Source organism: Columba livia, chromosome 1, assembly GCF_036013475.1.
Source record: "Columba livia isolate bColLiv1 breed racing homer chromosome 1, bColLiv1.pat.W.v2, whole genome shotgun sequence".
Classification (NCBI taxonomy): Eukaryota; Metazoa; Chordata; class Aves; order Columbiformes; family Columbidae; genus Columba; species Columba livia.
The window spans coordinates 55,976,212-55,991,710 of NC_088602.1; the positions used below are offsets into that span (position 1 = coordinate 55,976,212).

Sequence of the window (15,499 nt, forward strand, 5' to 3'; positions counted from 1 at the left end):
AAACAGGATGGAGCAAAAGTGCTTTAGCAAACCCTGTTTTACAAATCCTGATAAAAAACTAACTCCGTCAATACAAGAGCTGGTGGTGCTGCAGGTCGCTGCGTGTGGGCATCTTGTGAGCGGGTGTCCCCGCTTACTCTAGCTGCCAGGCTGTGATGAGAGGGGATGGAGGGGGAGGCTTCAGTTTGAGATTTCCAGTGAAAGGCAGGTGGACTTCCAAAGGTATGTGCAGAGTCCAGGAGCATGATGGGTCAGAGATGAGAGGTGCTTCCCCTTTTCCTCCCTTCACAACTGCTCTAATCGTTTCCACCACAGTGTGGCTGGAAGCCACAGCTGCTTAACCTCACTTCAGGATTAGATCCTTGATGAACTCAAGTCCGGTTGTTGTTTGGGGATGCTTGACAGCGTTTTCTTGGAGGATGGAACCAGCAAAGTTCCAAGCAGCGTGAAATGACAGTGAGAGGCACCATTAGGGTGTGTGTACAGACGGTTTGATCCTGGCTCCCTCTAGTGCATGCCTGTGGGCAGAAGTATGTAAAACATGTTATTTAAAATATTAATACAGTAATTGTGTGTAAATAGATACTTCAGAGATCTTTAATTGTTACTGCTGTAGCTAGTGGACTAGCAGTACTGGAGCAAGCAAGGAAACTGTTACCTGCTCAGCTTCACTCACCTGTAGCCATACACAGAGGATGATCTATACTAATGTTATTTGAGAGAGGTGTTATTATGAATTCTGGGATGGAATTTCAGCTTTAAATAATGCCAACACCTGCCAGGGGAATGGTGGGCTTTAAATTTCTAAGTAGAAAGCCTTACTGTTGCTTCGTTTATATATATCACAGAATGTTAGGGATTGGAAGGGACCTCGAAAGATCATCCAGTCCAATCCCCCCACCGGAACTGGAACACCCAGATGAGGCTACACAGGAATGTGTCCAGGTGGGTTTTGAATGTCTCCAGAGAAGGAGACTCCACAACCTCCCTGGGCAGCCTGTTCCAGTGCTCTGGCACCCTCACTGAGAAGAAGTTTCTTCTCAAATTTAAGTGAACCTCTTGTGTTCCAGTTTGTACCCATTACCCCTTGTCTTACCATTGGTTGTCACCGAGAAGAGCCTGGCTCCATCCTCGTGACACTGTATACATGTGTATTGGTGAGTCCTACAAGAATTAAAAGGCTAGGACTCAGTCCAAAATTAAGACACTTAAGTGTTGGTGTCTGAGTGTGGGTGTCTACATGCAAGCTAGAAGTTTTAAGTACCCATTGTAGACTGTGAAGGTTATCAACACAGTCAGATGAAGTCTGGAGAATAGCCTGGCTCACCCTTCAAGAGTCACGCAGGGCTTGGTTCAGTTGCTTAAACGTGTCTACTGACATTTAATGTGATCTTGGATGTCGAGGTTATCCAAGACATTTTGACAAGCTTGGCAGATGCAATACAGACAAACATGCACAATTCTGAACTGGTAGCTGGATGACGGGCAGGAGACCCTAGCCCAAAAGACTGATCCCAAGAAGTGATCTCCAGGCTCTGTTGGCAAACTGACAAGGTTGTATCACACCATTGACTGCAATGAGAGGTTAAGACAGCAGCATTTCTGTGTCTTAATCTGGGTCTTCAAGCTCAGTGGATGCTTCCTTAGTTCTTGGTTATTACAGGGCAATTACCAAATTCCAAATGATTTTAAAGAAAATAGTCTCACTTCTGTCATTTCAGTATAGAGCAGTACATGGTTTTAAGTTCTGTAGCAAAGAAAATGGGCCAAAGACTGACAGTACAAAAATAGCATTATAGAAAATGCTGCTTAAGGATGTTATTTAGTGACAACCTTATTCTACTCATTATATGACCTTTCATCAAGAAGGAAAAATTAAAAGGCAAATGAAATCAAAGGGAAAATGAAATACTCATAGGCCATGTCTGAAAAGAAATATGAGATCAACAGGCTGTCTCATGCTAAGACGTATGATTATCTGGCACAGCTGTTTTAAATTATGCATCAGCGTTTACACTAAATTAGGTGGCAATTATGCAGCTATTAATTATGAAATCATTCAGTAGCCTTCAGTTTTGTCAAAATCTGTAAAACTACAATGCAATGCAAATAAAAATAGTTGTGTTACATTTGAGTGCCACAGACAAAAGGACAATTAAAATATTTGCCCGAGAATTCAAAAAAGTAGTTAACATAGCGTAAAATACAAACATGCCGAGCATTTAATGGGGATTTGAGGCGCCACGTGTGGCAGCTCCCAAGGGAGGGGAGCCGGGGCGTGCGGCATCAGAGCATCTCTCCTTGCCAAGGTGCCTGCAAAGGCAGCCACCGCTCCCAAAGGAGGCAGATTCTCCTTAGACCAAAATCTCATGTGACACCTACTCAAGCTCATTTCCCCTTCTGCAAAAGGCAGAAGCGCCAGTTGCTCCCTCTTGCGAATATTCCCTGGTGTCCCCAAAAAGGGCGTCCTCTCCGGTCCACCCATCTGGCCCCAGGCAGCCACCTGGCAGGGCAGAGGTTTGTCCTCAGCGCGGCTGCCGGAGCATTTTCTGCCTCGCGTTCCCTTTCTCCCTTGTGAAGACCTGCTGAACTTGTACATGGGGAACAGATTAGCAATATACTGAGAAAATGTATCAAAAAAATGTGGAAGGTAGTAGGAAACAGCCTTTTTCTTGGTTAAAATCTGGCTTTTGAGAAGGAAGGTGGGAAGGGGGAACAAATGTTATTTACATCTTCAGTGCCAATATTCAACAATGTTACAAATAAGAGCCTGTGCAAAATTCTTTTTAGTGATTTGAAAAGCTTTAATTTCAGTGTCTAAGGGAATGAGGGAACAGGTAGGAAAGCACTTTTGCAGTGAATAATAACTATCTAACCAATTTTTGTCTTTTTTTTTGACTGAAAGATTTGGTCTAGAAATTCCATAAAGTCCCACATTAAATACTCCTGTAGAAGATTCTGTTCTAACAATGGAAAAAGCGATTTAAATGAAAAATTCCAACAAAGGAGATAGAAGAATAGGTTCCTTTCTCAGATACGTAATCAGAGGGGGTGCTTACAGGGAGCAAGCCCTGGGCAGAACATCTCACCTTTTGTCTGCTCCAGGCTGGAAAAGTGAACCTAAACAATCCTTGATTATGAAGAGTCATTTCTCTAGAGCAGGTATCTGAATAGCAATAGCTTGTCACGTTAGGAAAAGCAAATGCAAACCACTTGCTGCCTCTTTCATGCTAGACACCCAAGAATCACAAGCCTCAATTCAATCAAGTTAATCTTGTCTGAAGACACTGAATTATGTGTAAGTAGCTGTAACTTTCAAAATTAAGTTTGCAGATTCAAGAAGTGAGTTTCCAATCTTGAAGCCCACAACAAATCTCGAGCAGCGTCAAGAAAAGACGCTTTGAATTGCCTTGAAACAACTGATGTTACGAAATATGTGGCAAAACTTTGTTTTCGTGGACAGTTAGGCAGCAAAGAAGCAAAGCAAAAAAATTACACTGGAAAATCTGAAGAAATTCTGTTTTAAGTCTCATGTAAACTTTAACCAAGTATTTTGTTTTACTTTTAATCACATTTTTTGGTCTCCTAAGATAGTGTGTTTTTTCTGTGTAGATCACAGAATCACAGAATGTCAGGGATTGGAAGGGACCTCGAAAGATCATCTAGTCCAATCCCCCTGCTGGAGCAGGAACACCCAGATGAGGTTACACAGGAATGTGTCCAGGCGGGTTTTGAATGTCTTCAGAGAGGGAGACTCCACAACCTCCCTGGGCAGCCTGTTCCAGTGCTCTGGCACCCTCACTGAGAAGAAGTTTCTTCTCATATCTAAGTGGAACCTCTTGTGTAGATGATAAAGCCTTCTGGCAGGCTTGCATACAGTATTTTAGATCACATGCTCATATAGAAAGCCAGTGGGAAGAAATGGAAGATCTGTTCTGTTTCGGTTTTATTTTTTTTAGAAATTCCCCCTTCACACACCCCTGGTCCAGTAGAGGGCTGAAACCTGACTTTGCCTGATAGCCTGCTAGATGGCAGTATCGCATAACATGAGCAGTAAGCAAAGGCAAACACTAATTTCTTTCATATAACAAAAATCAAGACATATTCCCCTTTTCTGTTATAGACTGTTTTAGCTTTCATATCCTTGCAATTTAAAAAAAAACCAGTATTTATATTTTATATGATAACTTCCTTTTGTCTTCTTACTTTCAATTATTCAACAAATGATACTTTGACAAGTTGAGTAAAAGTCTTTTGGGGCATGTATTTATTTATTAAACATGGGAAATTTTTTTCTGAGGTCAACTAATTTTGTAGGCATTTGGGGAAGATTGATTTTGTTTCACTGTGCTTAGCATGTACACACAGCTCATGTGAGTCTGGTTTTTTCCATCATAAAATTTTAACAACACATTGCAGTGCAGAGCTCACAGAATCACAGAATGTTAGGGATTGGAAGGGACCTTGAAAGACCATGCAGTCCAATCCCCCTGCCAGAGCAGGAACACCTAGATGAGGTTACACAGGGAGGCGTCCAGGCAGGTCTTTAATGCCTCCAGAGAAGGAGACTCCCAATGTAGTTCTCTGCTCTTTGAAATAATTGCATCTGGACACCTCTATCTGCTCCAACTATTTGCCCTTGAAATAAACCAATATTGTATTTTTATCTCAATGTATGATTTATTGCCCACCAGAAATGCCAGTCTTCTACTTTGAGTGTACAGAATGCTGCCCACATAACTGCAGTGGAAACATCTCTTTGGGTTTTTTTTATTTCTTTGTTGCACCTGTCATGACTTTCCACTTGAGGCAGAGATTTGTTAACTTTGACTTCATTTTTGGTGCAATATTATCTGCAGTGACAGACAATAGTATGTATGTCTGTTTATGTGAGAGTATTCAGATAAGAAGAAAGTAAGGAAGCAGTAAGCAGTCAAAAATCAGGAACATTAAGATTTCCTCAGAGAAGTTATAAGTATAGTGAATTTTATAAAACTGACACAGGTGTTGTAAGCATGATATCTAATGAGTAACCTTGACTATAGATTTGCTGCCTTTCTGTGTTCAGGTTAAGTTGTGGGAGACAGCATGTCTCAGAGCGGTGGTTACTGCTGGGGGACCTGCAGAAGTGCAGCCTCATCTCGCATGATTTGGGCCTGCATGGTGTGTAAGAGGAACATAAAAAGCAGGTTTTGTTAAAAGAAAAAGAAATGCTAGGTGAAGACACCTGAGAGAATGTGGGTTTGGAGAAGCAGCGCCCCTACAAGAGGAATACAGACATTTCATGGGTGATGTGCAACTTGTGCTCAGCCTTTCGCTCCTTTGTGCTCTCAGTTCATCTGCGTAAGCCTATTCTGAGAGTTTCTAAAATTCAAGAAGAGAAGGGAAAATGACCTGAAAGTAGGAAGTAAAGAGCTCAGATAATTGCAGTGGCTCAGACCTGCTGAAAGGTGAAATGGAGTGGCTGTTCGAAACAGTCGCTGTACAGTTGCTCCTAAAATATTACAGCAGCAGTTTTCTCATTTCTGTGTAGTCCCTCTGCTGCCCGTGTGAGCAGTTAAAATAGATTTTGGTAGAATATATTAGAGTGTGTTATGATCAATTTCTAGTACTGCATTATTTATTACTTTAAAGAAAAATAAATAAAGCCAGATTGCTTTCATTTTTAAAACAACTAGTCCTGTTTCTTCAGAGTGAGTAAATGCCTATTAAATTGAACTTAAATATTATACATTGTTACTTGAGTAAATACCCACTGAAGCTCATAAGCATGCTAAGGAGTTGGCAGCATAGATGGCTTTGGATTCTCTTTCAGGACCTTGCGAATATTAAATGAGAAGAATGATGCTGTTGAAGCCTTGAGCCTTTTGGGATCACATAGTTGACTTGATAGCTTTCTTAGGTCATCATGAAGAGCTGTATTCAGACAAGGTCTTTGTCAGCTTTATGACATCCTGATGGCCAACAGCTTGTGCCTGATGGAATGAAAATGTGCTAGCAGATGTGTCCACTTCAGCATGGACATCTGACCCTCAGACATTTCTAGAGGCATATTAGCAACCTATGGGACAGGCAGAACTGGGCACGCTTAGATTTAGGGGAGGAAAGAGATGATGGAGCAGGGCACCAGAATTACCATGTCAGTGGCTGGGCCGTGAGAAAGCCAAGCAAACAGGACCTCCACCACCCGTCAGGAACCAACTGATGTCCCCATGTTAATCACTGCATGGGCAGGCAACCAAGGAGCTTATCTGTGGCCTAGACATCTCATCATTTATATACAAATCAGAGGTCACCTTATTGATAAGCAAAGTAGGCAAATGTATGGAGACGCCTTGGGTTAATGGAGAGGCAACAAGATAAAAATCCTCCTTCACCCCTGAATTAAGGAAAGGTCCACAGTTAGCGAGAAAAACGAAGCACGTTTGGCAGTGACAGTGCGGGTAACAAATTGCTTTCAGCAGCTCATTCCAACCCTACTAGTAGTTCCTTTAGGTTTTATTTGGAGTTACGTTTATTCATTGTTTTTGTTGTTGGTTGGTTTTGTTTTGTTTTCTTTTCAGTGTTTGCAAATGACAAACTAGGGAGATGCTAGTTTGGTGCTAGTTTTGCAGGGGTACCAACTGGTAACCATGAACTTTGAAAGCAGAAAGGGACAAACGAGCAAGGCAAGTGAGAGTTGGAACCATCTCAGCTGTCAGCCAGTTGAGGACAGGGGCAAATCCCATCCCAGGAGGAGTGTCAGTGGGAGTCTTGGGGTGGGTGATTGGAAAGCTTGGGTTGATGCCCCACGGAGGTGCTGCTGCTGAAGCCATGGAGAAACAGGAGCTGAAGAAGTCCATCTGTAAGGCTATGTAAAAATTAAGACCAAGTGTAACTGTTGAAAATAGTGATTACGCTCAGTAAATTCCTGAATATTCACTCATCCTTTTCCACTTTTGATTAAAGAAGACTGATTTATTTGGAAGAAAAAGAACAGGGCGCATGTCACAAAAGAGCATTCTAAGAGAAAATGAAAAATAAAGAGATGGCGACATTTCCCAAAGGCATGGAGGAATATAAATAGTCTTGGGTTTCATGTCAAAAGGAAAAAATACTTGGTGTTAGTTTTATTTTTAGAAAGCAGGAGAAGTTATGAGACAGCCTGATATGAGTTGGTTGTGTGAAAATATCTGTCGTTTTTAATGTATACCCTAGATATATCTGACCAGTCTGCTACTCGTGTGAAAAACATGAAAACAGAAAATGTCACTGTGGAAAGATTCATCTGCCCTGACGCAGGTGCCTAAAAGTTAAAAACCTCAGTGTGAACTGTTTGCCGCAGAACTCTTATATTTGGTGGAAGGGAAAAAGGTATCATGAGTTGATAATCTGCCTCATGATAAAAGAAGTTGCCCGAGGTAGGCTAGGAAGATGTAAAATAGGTGACCGTTTGAGGCGTGCGTGTTTGAAATCATCTGAGACTAATCTTGTGTACAAGAAAAAAATACACTACGGTAATATACTACATTGCTCTTAAAATGAAAGGCTGAACAGCCTAAAATGTTTTTGGAGGGATAAGTGCTTGCAATCTGGAAGTCAAAAACTATCTCAATACCCCCTTAAAACCTATTAATATGATTTGGAGAAATAATTTCAGAACTTCTGAAAGAGAAACATCTCAGAGGTAGACGCCAAGTCATGTTTTCCAGCTGATCCACTGTGACCGGTCTTTAGTTGGACAAGAGTTCATGTACACTGAATTCATGCAGGGTGGTAAGTTTTCTGTATTCATCATTGTATAATAAATCTGGGAGAGGGTACAGACTTTAACACAGTGAGAATAAAGAGGCTTCGTGAGTTGCAGCTTCAAAACAGAAAATCTCTGGCCAAATGGTGTTCTTGAAATTCATAGTACCTAGTCATGATTCTGGGTAATTTGGTTAATTCTGTGAATTGTATCAAGTAAAGCAGTGCGCATAGTAACCTGGGTGTCAGAAAACTGAGTTCACAAAGGTGGAATTTCCACCCTAATTGAAAAGAGAATCTCAGTTTTACATTTTAAGCCTTGAGGCAATAACCAGTCACAGACACCTTTGCTGGGTCTGAGGAAAATCCCAGCTGACGTCAATTCATCTGCTGTGTTCCATGGGTTGGTAGTTTGGAGAGAAGCTAAAACCATTGGCGGTAACGTCTCTCTTGGATGTCATTCACGTCGGTGACCCTGCAGAACTCTTATTGCCCTTAGCAGCAACCCTGGCGTAATTTAGGGATGTTCTGTCTTGCATGGCAGGCTTGATGACCACTGTGGTCGCTCAGAGGTCCTGAAGGTAGCATTCTAAAAGAACCATGTTCTGATAGAAAAGAGAGAAAGTCTTGGCATTTGGGAGCTGAAAATGCCACCTCTAAAGAGCTGGAAAATTTGGAAGAGCAAATGCTTCTTGGTGGTTAGAAAGCAGTGTGCAGAAATTTAGGTTCACTACATGTTTTTGCAGTTTCAGTGAGGTCTGGTGATGAACATTGGCACAATTTTAGTGATTTTAGTTTAAAGGGTAGCCAGCTTTCTGGCACTTCAAACAGGTACCAAGTGAGAAGACAGTGGAGACAGTACCCTATGTCTGTGTTTACCTCCAAAAAATGCCCTTTGCTGTTAGTAAATCTTCTGTGCATTACTACCCCAGGCTGTAAGTGCCAGGCCATTTTACTTCTGCCTGAAATGGTCTTCTTACCAGATCTCTTATTGCACTAGCAAAAGTATGTTTTCTGGAATGTCCGTATGCACACCTGTGGACATGGATACGATCTTATCTGTATGGAGCATGAGAAGGTGCTGTCCCATGCTTGACCTGTAGAGCTGTGTACAGGGAACTGTGTCTGCAGGTGTGCGTATGTACACACACACACACTCTCTCATTGTGTAATCTTATTTTTCATTTTTATAATGCTTATATATACTCCAGTAAAAATGTCAATACATTATATCAAGTTGCTGTGAAATATAAGACTATAATAGTATCACTGCAAGTATGAGTCATATGTATGTACATTTGAGATGTAATCCTTCAAACAGTAGAAAGCGTGAAGGTTGTGGGACATAGTTACAAGTAACAAGGGAGTGCAGACTCTGCAATGGGTATTTGCAGGGACGTTCATTGGTTGGTATGTTCTGTGTAGCTTCTTTTTCAGTATGCAAGCGATGGAGCAATTAGCAGCAATGCACACTTAGCCTCTGTCTTCCATCACAGTTTATTACTTCATTTGTAGATTAAACAGAAGAGGTTCACAGTGTGTTTTCCTTGTAAAGTAGTTTAACATTTTATGTTTCTCTGTCAGACACAGTGAAAAAAAACAGTTGCAGAAGCTGCTACCTGTGTATGTAGCTATGGCAGAGTTGTGATATCTTCTGAGAAATAGGGTGTGAACATATAATTAAAGACTACGGGATACATTTTACACTTTGTGGCTAAGATTAAAAAAAAAAAAAAGTAGTTCTTCAGTTCTGCCTCTCTGCGCTGGAGAAGCTTGTTCTGAAGGAGAAACTTGAGGGTTTTTTTCCCTAGGAGGACTCCTACGTGTGCTAGAAATAGCCAGGGTGCAAGATGTCCTAGTTAAATCCCTGCACGGGCGGCAGCGCAGCGAGGACGATGCGATGGGAACGAGCTGGCCCCGGGGCCGCTGGCAGTGGGAGAAGCAGGGAGAGCTCCAGCTGTTCCTCCCGCACCCACGGCCACATAAACAGGACGTGCTGGTGCACAAAAGGAAAGTGTTCGCATTGTCTTTGCTGTTCCCTGAGTTTCCAGAGGAGGGGAGAAGCGTCGGGGATGGAGACGGGGCAGTGGAAACCCTTACCTGGGCTCTGCCGCTCGCTGGAGCGGGGCAGAGATGGGGTCTCCACTCCTTCCCAGTGCCCAGGGCACCTCTGTCCTGCCTGACACCCTGTAGAGTGAGTTGCACTTGGGTTAATCCTCCCTTTTCCCAAGATACAACCTGAGGTTAAGCCCTCTGCCTCCTCTGTCACACATCTTGGAGGAATTATAATAGGAGCATCAGTCTTCTGGGGCTGTTTGACCTTTTAGGACATCTCAGCACAAGGAACAGTGATCTGTCACTGTCTTTTCTCTGTGTTTCTGAATGGTACAGGGAGAAAAAAGCTATAGGAAAATGCAAGTTTGTCTTCCCAAAAGCTGGCAGACGAAGGAGGTGGCTGCAGTGTCTGAAATTCTGATGTTTTACACTGAGTAGATTTCAGGTTGTGTTCCATTAAATCAGACCTTAAGATCCCTTAAATACATTTGTGTGATTATGGCTAACCCAGTATAGCTAAAGATGCTTTATTAATTACATTGACATGCTGGGTTGTAGCACTCTAAAAATATCAGTGCTGATAATCTTGGTCACTTCTTATTTTCAGCACAGCTACGTTCTTTGTGTGCCCCATCAAATCACAGTATTGTAGATGGACCAGGGCTATCACAGGTGGGGATTTATTGTGTCAGCAAAGGTATTTATTTGTTATTTCAGCAGGAAACAGAAGATAGGCGATAAGCTAAAACACTCACAATGGGTGGAAGTTCATTAAAAATGTATGCCCTTGTTGTATGTATGGTGTATTTGGATGTGGAACCCTTTGGAGCAGCAGGTGTTTGTACATTTGTACCATTACAATGGGGCCTCGTGTGTCACCAGATTTTCAGTGCTAATGGCAATCAAAGGTGACCTTTTGGCACACCGCCAGGTTAGGTGGGGTCAGGAGGCTGGTAGTTGTGTATAGAGAGGGAATAGTGATGGCAGAAGGTTCCTGGCCCCCTACAGCAACAGGAGTTCTCACCTTTGCTTATGTGGGTCAAGTGGCAAGCTTGAGCAGAAGGGACACGTCATAGGTGCTGTAGGAATTGGGGTACAAAGGTTTTGCATATCCTGCCTCTCTCCAGGACTGGGCTCTTGCCCTCCTCCTCGCTCCTGCAAATGCTTCCTTCATCTCATTGGCAATATTTTCGTTGAAGTGAGCGCTCTGAGCAGTTGTCTGCAGCAGGTAGGAGTTTTGCTGGCACACCGTGCCACGCTGTACCTGGGACACAGCATCCTCTGTGCTGCCAGAGCAGCCTGCACATAGAGACTGCAGGTGTGATGGGGCAGGGAACCCCAACAAACACCTTCCAGGCAGAGGCGAGCGTGTTTCTTTTTGGCAATCTGTATGTCAGAGGTAGTATGTTGCTGAAGTTATTTTCTAAACACCTTTTTTTATATACTTTTTAAAACAAACACCGCATCAAGCAGCAGTCTAGCTTCATAATACGCAAGTGGGTCAAAGTGCTGTCATGACTGTCTTGCACACCACCTACAAATACAGTTTAAAAATACGCCGAGTGCCAGATTGACCAGCAAGAGCAGGTGATGCACTCTTAATTCCTTGACTTGTGCTGAAGTCTGGAGCACAGACTAGCAGTGGCGTGATAAAACATCACACCCCTGGCTTTTGACATGACTTTCACCGACAGCCATTTCAGGCAGGTGCTGGAAATCTGGACTGTTTTCCAATACTGTGAGCAGGTTGAGCCGGTTGCCGGGCACATTGTGCATTTAACCTTCACAATATTGGAAGCATGAGAGCTTGCATCTGTATAATGGTTGCTTCACCCTCAGTTTGAGAGATTGTTGGAGGTAAAGCAGCAAGGTTAGTGACTAGCTAGGTGCACGGAGATACCATTGCCATCATCCCCCTGCATCTCCTGACATAAGGAAGCGTGAAAAATCTCTCAAGTTTGCTGACATGCAGGTGATTTTTTTTTTTTAGGAAATGAGCAGCTGCTAAAAGTGCATTGAAAAGACACTTTAGCTGGCTGAAAACACACAACCCCGTACGTTGTTTTTTTTTGCTTGATAGCGGTGAGGGGCTCCACCTCCACCTTTTCCCTGGTCATTCCTGACTTGGTGGGAGCAGGCTGCGAGCTGGAGCCTCGCACCAGGCACCGATGCGCTCATGAGCCTCCTCAAGAGGAGCTGGGCCCTTCCTTTGTGGCTTCGGTGCCATCTCCTGCATTTTGACACGTAAAATAGCCCCCTCTTCGTGTTCTCACACACGCTGAGGACGTGTGCGCGGGAGGAGGACGACCAGGTTTGTGAAATGCAAACGCATGCCAGGCAGCGTGAGGGTACGGGATGCTGTCCCTTACGGGATGCTGTCCCGGATGAGCTGCACCCAAGCTTAGTTAGTCCAGCTCTGTCCCGTTGGGCGAACTGCCCTCCCCGCGTCGCCTAAAAAGCGCGATCACACTTTCCTTTCTCTTGGCAGATAATCCTGAAATAGCCGGCAGGAGCGGAACGGAGTGTCACGAAGCCTCCCTGCGGACAGCCAAGCACGGCTACTGTACATACTACCCCGTCTCCTCCTCTCTAGAGTTGCCACAAACTGCATGCTAAGTCAAGAATTTGTTCTGATGGACAAATCACAAACTCGAAAAAAGAAAAAACAAAAAAAAAGCTAGTGCTGCTATGTCATATATGAATATTAAATATGGTATGCTTACTATACTCCAACCTAAAATAGTTAACTACCTGATACCAGCTGTGATGTTTCAAGACATAAAGGGTAACATTTAGTTTTAAAGGTTTTCTAAGCATAGTTTAATTCTTGCAAATATTGTCTTTTCTCCATAACTATACCTAACGGAAACGGTCCAGTTAAGTTAGTCTCGTGAGATTCAGTGTTTATGAGTCTTTCGAGCTCAGCAATAATTGAGTTGTATTGGCTACAAACTTATCCCAGTTGCAGGTTTAATTTTCACCCTAACTACGGTTGGGGTTTTTCTTCTCGGTTAAAATAACACTCTTGGTTTTGTTCCCCTTGCGAGCTGATTCCAAGACAGAAGTGAAATGCAGCCCAGTGTCCTGCACGTCACCCTGCCAATCTGAATACTTTTAGCCAGAAGTCCAAAGTAAAGCACAAATTGTTTAGATGCACATGGTTGGTGTTTGACTTGTATGGAGAAAGTTGCATTTGAATCATAGCAGAGTAGCAGAAGAAAATCTAAAAATTTTGCACAGTATGAACTTCATACCCCTTTCAATCCCCAAAAGAACAAAGTCTTGAGAATATTATTTTACGAGTATATTTATAATGTTTTTAAAAGAGACTTTGCAGAAGTGCCTAAATTTTGTCACATCAGACTTGATGAAAGTGAGCCTGATGCCAACAGTCAAATCTCACCAGAAGCGAATAATCCTTCAGACTCATAGTCAGGTTACCAAAAAGAGCCAAGCTGTTAAGAAATAACTTCTAGGAGTGTAAAATCAAACAGACAGACAAACAAACAAAGACCAAACTAACAAAACAAAAGGTGAAAAAGACAGCTGTAGATGAAGAGATGTGTATGATATGATACTCTAATTTAATTAAATTCAGTTGAGTCACTGAAGCTTTGTAGGTGACTTTAATCTAGACTATTAACTGAACACTAAGAATGTAGAATGAGATTCAGTTTAATAAATCATTACTGTACTTGCATTTTTTTTAAATTGGATTATAAGATTGTAACCAGATTAGAGTGGAGAAAAAATAGTTCTTTTAAGTGTTTTTGTTTAAAAACATATTTTATGTCACAAAAGTATGAAGATATCTTTAATACAATTATATACATATTATATATACATACATACATACATATATATGGATGAAGCAGATTTTAATGTTGTTTACTTTTTTAAATACTTTGTTGATTTACAAGGTAATTATATATGTATAATTAAACTTTCATTTGTTTGATTTGAGATTTGTTTCAAGCACTATTGTACCAAATATTTCATATTTCACATTTTGTATGTTGCACATGTATCACATAAATGACATAGTTTTTAAATTATTGTTTAAAAAACCCAGGACAGCTGTTATAAGTGGATATTATGTATAATTGTTTGCAGCATAAGTTTTCTACGTGGACATTATTAGTGATTGCAGTATTTTAACTTAACCTCTTCAGATTGATTGTAAACTATTTTAAACTTCGGCAGCACTGCCTGTTCTGAAAGACTGAAGGCACTAACCATGTAATTATTTGCCCAGGAAATTATCTTCGGGGCTAAATCTTGTTTGTCCGATGTCTAATTACTATCTATTTATATATAAAGCTGGAGATTTGATCATCCGCGAGAAAAGCAAATAATCACAATTCGATTGTAAAATTAACATAGTGCTTGTAACGTTGCGTTAGTTTTAATTTGTGGAAAAACAATGTATCTTAACTCGTTACTTTAGCAGTTAAGGTATCACCATTATATAATATTAAAACACTAATATTTGTAGACTTTCTCAGTCATTATAACTAGGTAGTTGACACTGCAACTTGCCTATATCTGTCAAAGTTGTTTTTATTTTTTTATAATAGTTAATTTAGGCATTTGGGTAGCGTACTGTATAATACTAAATGGTAAATTATCCATGTTGTTTAAATATTTTATGTAGATAACACTTCAAGACATTGTTTTGTGTGAACTTTTTATGTTTCAAAATAACTGTTATTCTATGTTTTTTACAATTAATCCAGTGCTACTATTTTTTGCCCATGGATGACGAAGCTTCAGATACATCAGGTCTTTCATCCAGATAAACTGACAGACAAAAAGAGAAAATGTATTTTTAATAAGAGATCCACTTTCCGACTTTATGACTTTGTAATATTCTTGGAAACTGTACAAGTACAAACCTATGCTAGCAGTAAGGAGGCAATTACAGATGTGCAAATACGTGTACAACAGATTCTGCATTTTATTTATTTACAAAGTAATTTTATAGACTATTTCAAAATTTGGGAAGATCTAAAACTATTTTTCTGTATAAATATTATTTGCCAAAACTTTGTTTATATTTTAAAAAAAAGTCTAATGAAAATGATTAAATTTTAAATGCTATGTTTAATTAACAAAAAAAACCCAACAAATAAAACCCCCTAAAAGAACCATGAGATGGGCCAACACAGAGACAGTGAATACTGTAGCTGGGACATGGTTTCAAGTTACTTGAGATGTCTCACTGTTTATTTTCTTCAAAGGATACAGCACTTCACCAAAATACCTTTTTGTTTGCCTCTCTCATCCAGCATAATTGACGACGCCTACGATGAATATTTCAGTAACAGTTAAAAGAAACCCCTCCATTCACTCTTTTTCAGCATATAACTACTAGTGGTCTGTTAAATAGCCATTCTATTTCTGTTGTGACGTTAAATTCATTCACCCAATGTACAACCACTGAAATAAAAAGAAGCATTTTAAAATGAGAGTGGAGTTGGGGCGATCCTTTCTCGTGGCACGGCTTTGGGAACAGGAGCCTGGGGTAACAAAAAATAGCCGAAGTGGAAGAGCCTTTTAAAAGTACATAATTATATTATTGTATTTTATTATTTATTTTAATTTATTTTATTATTTTATTTTATATATATATATATATATATATAAACTTTTTATTTTTTTTCTGAATTGCATGTTCCAGTAACAAATGCCTAAGTGCAATCCCCTGGTTCGGGAT

General features: G+C 40.9%; 1 protein-coding gene across 16 annotated transcripts in view; it reads left to right on the forward strand.

Moving 5' to 3' along the window:
- Window positions 1–15,251, forward strand: part of MBNL2 (muscleblind like splicing regulator 2) — a 112,516-nt gene extending 97,265 nt beyond the window's left edge. For all 16 annotated transcript variants that reach the window (XM_065057159.1, XM_065057210.1, XM_065057191.1 and 13 more), the window contains one exon: window positions 12,272–15,251. In XM_065057159.1, coding sequence (XP_064913231.1) covers window positions 12,272–12,399 — 128 coding nt within the window. In that variant the 3' untranslated portion in view covers window positions 12,400–15,251. The remainder of the gene's footprint in view (window positions 1–12,271) is intronic.
- The last annotated feature ends 248 nt before the right edge of the window (window positions 15,252–15,499 follow it).